This window comes from Squalius cephalus, assembly GCF_949319135.1.
Source record: "Squalius cephalus genome assembly, chromosome: 17".
NCBI lineage: Eukaryota > Metazoa > Chordata > Actinopteri > Cypriniformes > Leuciscidae > Squalius > Squalius cephalus.
The window spans coordinates 36,902,105-36,910,340 of NC_137138.1; the positions used below are offsets into that span (position 1 = coordinate 36,902,105).

Consider the following 8,236-nt stretch of genomic DNA (forward strand, 5'->3'; position numbering starts at 1 on the left):
TTTATAATTATTGACAATATTAGAATATAGTAAAAAAAATTTTTTTTTTTTTTTTTTAAAGTTTTGGGTGGGCCCAGCCATTGTGAGTGATTCCTTCAGAGTGAACACGGGTGAGTCTGACTGCAGTAGATGTGAAAGATATGAATAAAAATGATGTTTATTCAGCCAGCGCACATACCTGTATTTATTTCCTGTTTTCAGTTGAAGTCCACAGTAGTCGATTGTCGAGTTCACGCGCGTGATCATAGGTAACTAACTAACTGCGCGAACTCGACAATCGACTACTGTGGACTTCGACCGAAAACAGGATGTAAATACAGGTATGTGAGATGGCTGAATTATTATCATTTTTATTCATATCTTTCACATCTACTGCAGTCAGATTCACCGTGTTATCTCTGAAGGAATCACTCACATTGGCTGGGCACTTGTAATGACACATCAAAGATGTTAAGAGGCTAAAAGCAGGTTTAAAACCTGCCCCATTGAAGTCAACAGGGTGCACATTTTAAAAAGAGGATAACTCGGTGTAGGCAACACTGATTTTTGTCATTGTTCTCTGTACTGACAGCACTCCAAATTTACAAAAGAATTAGCTCAATGTTAAAATTGACCGGAGTTCTCCTTTAAGAGCACAAAGCTCTCTCTCACCAAATACAGATTATGCCATTATTTAAGCATCATCCATCATTCTTCTCTTTGTTTTTGCTCCAGGTTTGTGTGAAAGGCCCAAATGTCTTCAAGGGTTATCTGAAGGATCCTGTGAGGACTGCGGAGACGCTGGACTCAGACGGATGGCTTCACACTGGAGACATCGGGAAATGGCTGCCGGTATGTCGGCCTGAACGCGTTTTGTTCTTCTTTGAATACAAGAGACCATGATGAACAAGACTGTCCTGCTGTCCCATCGTGACTTTAACTCTTTCCCCGCCAGCGTTTTTTTAATCATTTTTATAAATGACCACATGAATTTCCTACTTGTGGATAATAAAGTTTACCTTGACCTTGACCTTAAAGCTTTCATGGCCCCCCGAATATGTTGTTGTATGAATATCTGAACATGCAATATATCAAAAGAAAGAACAGAGCCTCTGCTTTTGAACAAGCAAACAAACATTTTATTCTAGCTTCATGCATTCTTTTTTATCAGCACTTGAATGTGGGTTTTATAAATAAGCAACATTTTGAACAAAAAGCTGAGTAAATTACTTTTTTTTTTTCAAAGACTACAACACGAGTGTCAGCAATGTTTTGATCAGGAGATTCAGTATGTGTAACAGCGCCCCCTACAGTATAACACTGAAAACACAGATTCTGTCAATGGCAGGGAAAGAGTTAAAGAGCTACTTCTACCTGATTTAACCCTTTAAATGAATGTATACAGGTTGGCTCAGTGATGTGAACCAGTTCATTTAGATGTTTGCATTTTGTTGTTTATCAGTCTAGATACTGCTTGACTTGAGACTCATTCATTTCCTCAGCATTTCTCTTGTCAAGTCAAGTCACCTTCATTTATATGGCACTTTTAACAATATAGATTGTTTCAAAGCAGCTTTACAGTGATAATAGGAGATTAAAGTAACAGAGATTGTTTAGGCTTTACAGCAGCTCTAGAATAAAGTTATTGTCCAGCTAAAGTTAGTTTGATTGATTCACTTCCGTTGCAAAGATCATTAGTTATTAACTTAGCGGCCACCGTTCTAACAGAAAACCCTTAATGCGCTCCAGCCGCTCATTTGCATGACAACAGTGTTTGGTGCTCGAGAACGCAAACCTTGAAATAGGTTCCAAGGTGCAAGCCTTGAAAAAGTTTGAAAAACGCAAATCTGTGAAAATGCTGACAGCGTGCACATGCGTATTACGTGTTTAGTCTATAGTCTCTTGAACGCCAGCATTGAATAGGCTTATTTTAATGATACAGAGTGCTGAATCAAGGCATTAACTCTGCATAGCCAACCCTGCTCTTCTTTACTGCTGTTAAATGTGGGTCAAATCTAGTGTCCGTTGGGCCGTTGAGCTGCTCTGACAGACAGATAATAACAACAGCTCCTTCCATTTGTCTGTCCTTCAGAACGGCACCCTGAAGATCATCGACAGGAAGAAGCACATCTTTAAGTTAGCGCAAGGAGAATATATTTCCCCAGAGAAAATAGAAAACATCTACATCCGCAGTGAACCCGTGTCTCAGCTCTACGTGCACGGAGACAGCCTGCAGGTCAGTCGCTCAGCATTACCCTGAATGTCTCGAGAGTTAGCTGTGCTGCGGATGCTAACGCTGACTGATTGTGTGTGCAGTCGTGTCTGGTAGGAATCATCGTCCCGGATCCCGAGGTCTTTCCCTCATGGGCTCAGAAGAAAGGATTTGAAGGATGCTTTGACGAGCTGTGTGAAAATAAAGTAAGGCTCACCTGAACCCTGATCTCTTATGCATTGGGTTAGGGTTAGCAACATAGTGTCGGCTGTCTGGGATTCACCAAGTTGCTGACCATTGTCTGTTTTGTCTATCTAAAGGACCTGAAGAAAGCCATTCTGGATGACATGGTGCGTTTGGGAAAAGCTAGTGGCCTCCATTCATTCGAACAGGTACGTCTGCAAACTGGCATGCTGTAGCTAACAACTACAGTAGTAGTTTCTTAAACACTCTTTAGTATGAACATTAGTTGCTCAAGTGGTCACATGTGTTTTAGGACTAGGTTCAATTAACTAGAAAGCATTTTATATTTAGTCTCATTTAAAGGTGAAGCGTGTCATTTCTGCACCAGATGGACTAATGGGAGTTTTTAATCAAGGGCCCGTTCTTCATTGCTCGTTTAACACACTTGAGATTGCGTGACGTGTGCCAGATCTTCTCATCCTGATCACTAGCTCATCGTGCTTCTTCAAACACAGTTGTCTGAGATTACTGTGTTCATTTGAAAGAGCAAATCTATAAAGACTCTAGACTATGACCAGCAATGCTGTGATTGGCTGGCAGAATAACATCAATTTAATGACCTTGTTTAAAAGTGTAAACGAGTTAAAATCATTATTATTATTATTATTATTATTATATTAAAAGTCTTTTTATTTTCATTTTCAATAACTGGTGTGACAGACTTTCAGTTTCTTTCAGCTGGTAAAAATCGAATAGTTTAGGTGAACTAAACCTGCTCCCAAGAGCGGATCCATACAGGATCTGGAGTGCTCAGTAATCCACATATGAAGAACGGGACAAACCGGCAGTCCCTCGCTGAGCCAGTGCAGTAGTTATTACAGGCCAGAAGTTGCACAGAACATTTGTGCTTCATGCTTCACATTTAAAATGGTCACAACCATGACATACCTGCATATAGAGTGACCGTGCAAGTGAAACACACAACCTTAATAGTTCACGATCCTCTGTTTGACTCCTCTTAGGTTAAAGACATCCACATTCACAAAGAAATGTTCTCCATACAAAACGGATTGCTGACCCCCACTTTAAAAGCCAAGAGACCCGAGTTAAAGGAGTATTTCAAGATGGAAATCGAACAACTGTACAGCAACATCTCCATGTAATTGTTCCGTCACCAGAAGATGAGGACGTTTTATCGACATTGGCATTCCTTCACTATTTGTTCTTCCTCGCTCAAAACTAGCAGGCACTAAATGCTCCGAATGAGCCATGGGCGTCAAGACCACGCATGAGCTTACTCGCATTAAACGAGTAATTCCCCTTGGGCCGTTGGTGGCGAGCTGCGTCCAGATGGAGTCCTCCTCAGAAAGCAGAAGCAGATCCAGCTAGCATGCATGCTTGACTCCGAGGAGAGCAACTAACCCAAAGTTCACCTCCATTCATGTTTCGTTTGTGGGTCCAAAGGGAACTCCAGTGGCACATTCCCAGCTAAAAGCCATGCATGCTGTGTTCTGGCGTTCCATGACTGACATTCCCAGGTCCTTTACGGCATCAGAAGACATTTTACATGCACTCACCGTATGATGCTTGTCTATGTAGGAAAGGCCTACAAGAGAGGCTCGCTTGATCAAAGTGAGCATGCCATGCAATACCGCGCTGACCTGATGGATCGACTCGCTTTTCAGTTCTTTTCCATCCCAAAGTATTTCAATAGTAGCGTACATTTTGAAGAAAACTAGATGTGAAACTATTTAAGCAATGGTTTGAAGTGTAGAGAAACCAATAAGATTTGAATCTGCTCTTGAATGATATCAGAACTTTATCTTTGTATTTCACAAGGGGACTGGAATGGGGATGGGGTGAAAAATATGAATCTGCAGAGATATTAATTTATTCAGGTTACTTTAGCTTTGGGTTAGGTTGGTTGGTAATGCATTTCACATTCCACCTTTCAGTCTGGCCTATATTGTGTTTTTTGTCTGTTTGTTAGAATGTTATTAGCTAATTTAATGATCAGGGTTATTCGGTTATTCATTTATTTATTACTATCAGAGGTTATTCTAAAGGTTGCTCCATTTGGACGCCACTAAGCTCTGTATTTCTGACAAAAATCAAGCTGATAAGTCCACATTCCTGCTGATTTCAGTGGTCAGACTGAAGAACGACGACCACTGTCTTTCTAAAGCATTCAAAGTCTTTCAGTCAAACAGCTATTAGACATTTAACAATCTGAACATGTGAGCCTTACACGTTTTATATTATGTTCAAATTTGGAGAATGGAAGACTTCCTTTTTTTTCTTTTTAAACAGTTCACCTGCATTTTTCCCGATAATAAAGTCTTTTATGCGCATGTACATCTCTGCATATACACAAACATAGTGATGATGAGTGTGTGCAAAAAATGTAAAAATAAAGAAGAATTCTTTGTAATTCTATTGGTTGTGGTGGTCTTTAAAGTTTGTGAACCCTCCTCATTTAAATCAGAGCAATTTGACTTAAAGTATTGGTATACTTATGGTAGATTTCGATGATGGATTGATTTAGTCCGACAGAATTTCTTGGGTTGTTTGTGGAGGCCACAACAGCTTTGAGGTTTGTTTTCCCTGATATTTGGCCATGTTTTACCACTGTAAGGGTTAGCTGGTGACAGAAGGATCCTTTTAAGGTTAATGGCATAATAGTACAGTCTTACTGTATGTGTTAAGTGTAACATTTTAGACAGGCAAAGAAGCAGACTGGGCAGAGGATCCACGTGTAGGATTAGATTTATTAAAGTCATTAACGTAACTGATGAAAACACAGAACAGGAGGGAACACACTAAACCAGGGAATGTCCATTCAACGACTGACAGAGAACAAGTGAAACAAAGGCCTGTATATACACAGGCAGACAAGCTTAACAAGATAACAAGGGGGTATGGCTAATAAGAAACAGCTGGGGAGACTAATCAACATTAAACCTAAAGAACTGCAAAACGTAGAGCAAGACAGGAAATAACATAAACGTCCAGGAACACACAAGACGGGAACACAGGTTGGAATCATAACATTAAGCATTATTTGGCGATTGTTTGTGTGAAGGAGAACGGCTGTATAAAGCATGATTTTAATCAATATTTCACAGTTGTGCTGATACTCAGAACAACAGCACTATTGTGAGTCTGTGTTATATCATGAGCAGATTTCTTAGATCGCTTTTGGGCTGATTTGTGTTTTGGTCCCAACACCAAATAAGATTAAGATCTTCAGGAATACTTGATAGTTACAGACATCTATAGATCTTTTCAATTGTTTGGTGTCAGTAAGATTTGTTGTTGTTAAAAAATTAATAGTTTCCACAAAATTAGGTTGCATCACAACTGTTTTCAACACTGATAATAGAGACACACTTGTACCACTGGACACCACTGGTAAGAAATGAATGTAATCTATTTTTGTGGATTGAAACGGGTTGAGCCCCTAATTTATGTCACATCCCCTCGGGCTCGGGTCCTAGATCTGGAGCATCCTTCCCTAATGAGGGAGGATCCGAGGATCTGTGACGGGCTTTAGCTCTATAATCCACTTTCTTCTCTTTTTTACATTCGGTATTTTGTTATGGCAATGAAAGAGAGATCTATGCAGCTTAATACTTCAACTAAATAAAATAAAGAAAGCAATCCAAAAGGGAAGAGAACACGTAACCGCTTTGGCCAACTTCACCCCTCCTACTGCCCTGACCTCTCTAAAGACAGACTTCACCCCTCCTACTGCCCTGACCTCTCTAAAGACAGACTTCACCCCTCCTACTGCCCTGACCTCTCTAAAGACCGACTTCACCCCTCCTACTGCCCTGACCTCTCTAAAGACCAACTTCACCCCTCCTACTGTCCTGACCTCTCTAAAGACTGACTTCACCCCTACTACAGCTCTGAAATCTCTAAAGACCAAATTCACCCCTCCTTCAGCCCTGACCTCTCTAAAGACCGACTTCACCCCTCCTACAGCCCTGACCTCTCTAAAGACCGACTTCACCCCTCCTACTGCCATGACCTCTATAAAGACTGACTTCACCCCTCCTACTGTCCTGACCTCTCTAAAGACCGACTTCACCCCTCCTTCAGCCCTGACCTCTCTAAAGACCGACTTCACCCCTCCTACTGCCATGACCTCTATAAAGACTGACTTCACCCCTCCTACTGTCCTGACCTCTCTAAAGACCGACTTCACCCCTCCTTCAGCCCTGACCTCTCTAAAGACCGACTTCACCCCTCCTACTGCCATGACCTCTATAAAGACCGACTTCACCCCTCCTAGAGTCCTGTCCGCTCTAAAGACCGACTTCACCCCTCCTAGAGCCCTGACCTCTCTAAAGATCGACTTCACCCCTCCTACTGCCCTGACCTCTCTAAAGATCGACTTCACCCCTCCTAGAGTCCTGTCCGCTCTAAAGACCGACTTCCCCCCTCCTAGAGCCCTGACCCCTCTAAAGACCGACTTCACCCCTCCTACAGCCCTGACCTCTCTAAAGACTGACTTTACCCCTCCTACTGCCCTGACCTCTCTAAAGACCGACTTCCCCCCTCCTAGAGCCCTGACCCCTCTAAAGACCGACTTCACCCCTCCTACAGCCCTGACCTCTCTAAAGACCGACTTCCCCCCGCCTAGAGCCCTGACCTCTCTAAAGACCGACTTCACCCCTCCTACAGCCCTGACCTCGCTAAAGACCGACTTCACCCCTCCTAGAGCCCTGACCTCTCTAAAGACCGACTTCACCCCTCCTAGAGCCCTGACCTCTCTAAAGACCGACTTCACCCCTCCTTCAGCCCTGACCTCTCTAAAGACCGACTTCACCCCTCCTTCAGCCCTGACCTCTCTAAAGATCAACTTCACCCCTCCTACTGCCCTGACCTCTCTAAAGACAGACTTCACCCCTCCTTCAGCCCTGACCTCTCTAAAGATCGACTTCACCACTCCTACTGCCCTGACCTCTCTAAAGACAGACTTCACCCCTCCTTCAGCCCTGACCTCTCTAAAGACCGACTTCACCCCTCCTACTGCCCTGACCTCTCTAAAGACAGACTTCACCCCTCCTACTGCCCTGACCTCTCTAAAGACAGACTTCACCCCTCCTACAGCCCTGACCCCTCTAAAGACCGACTTCACCCCTCCTACTGCCCTGACCTCTCTAAAGACCAACTTCACCCCTCCTACTGTCCTGACCTCTCTAAAGACTGACTTCACCCCTACTACAGCTCTGAAATCTCTAAAGACCAAATTCACCCCTCCTACTGCCCTGACCTCTCTAAAGACAGACTTCACCCCTCCTACAGCCCTGACCCCTCTAAAGACCGACTTCACCCCTCCTACTGCCCTGACCTCTCTAAAGACCAACTTCACCCCTCCTACTGTCCTGACCTCTCTAAAGACTGACTTCACCCCTACTACAGCTCTGAAATCTCTAAAGACCAAATTCACCCCTCCTTCAGCCCTGACCTCTCTAAAGACCGACTTCACCCCTCCTACTGCCCTGACCTCTCTAAAGACTGACTTCACCCCTCCTTCAGCCCTGACCGCTCTAAAGACCGACTTCACCCCTCCTAGAGCCCTGACCCCTCTAAAGACCAACTTCACCCCTCCTACAGCCCTGACCTCGCTAAAGACCGACTTCACCCCTCCTAGAGCCCTGACCTCTCTAAAGACCGACTTCCCCCCCCTCCTAGAGCCCTGACCCCTCTAAAGACCAACTTCACCCCTCCTACAGCCCTGACCTCGCTAAAGACCGACTTCACCCCTCCTAGAGCCCTGACCTCTCTAAAGACCGACTTCCCCCCCCTCCTAGAGCCCTGACCCCTCTAAAGACCAACTTCACCCCTCCTACA

General features: G+C 43.8%; 1 protein-coding gene across 2 annotated transcripts in view; it reads left to right on the top strand.

Moving 5' to 3' along the window:
- Positions 1-4,809, top strand: part of acsl6 (acyl-CoA synthetase long chain family member 6) — a 63,985-nt gene extending 59,176 nt beyond the window's left edge. For both annotated transcript variants that reach the window (XM_079846766.1, XM_079846767.1), the window contains 5 exons: positions 715-831; positions 2,072-2,215; positions 2,296-2,397; positions 2,512-2,583; positions 3,397-4,809. In XM_079846766.1, coding sequence (XP_079702892.1) covers positions 715-831; positions 2,072-2,215; positions 2,296-2,397; positions 2,512-2,583; positions 3,397-3,537 — 576 coding nt within the window. In that variant the 3' untranslated portion in view covers positions 3,538-4,809. The remainder of the gene's footprint in view (positions 1-714; positions 832-2,071; positions 2,216-2,295; positions 2,398-2,511; positions 2,584-3,396) is intronic.
- Positions 4,810-8,236: the final 3,427 nt, after the last annotated feature.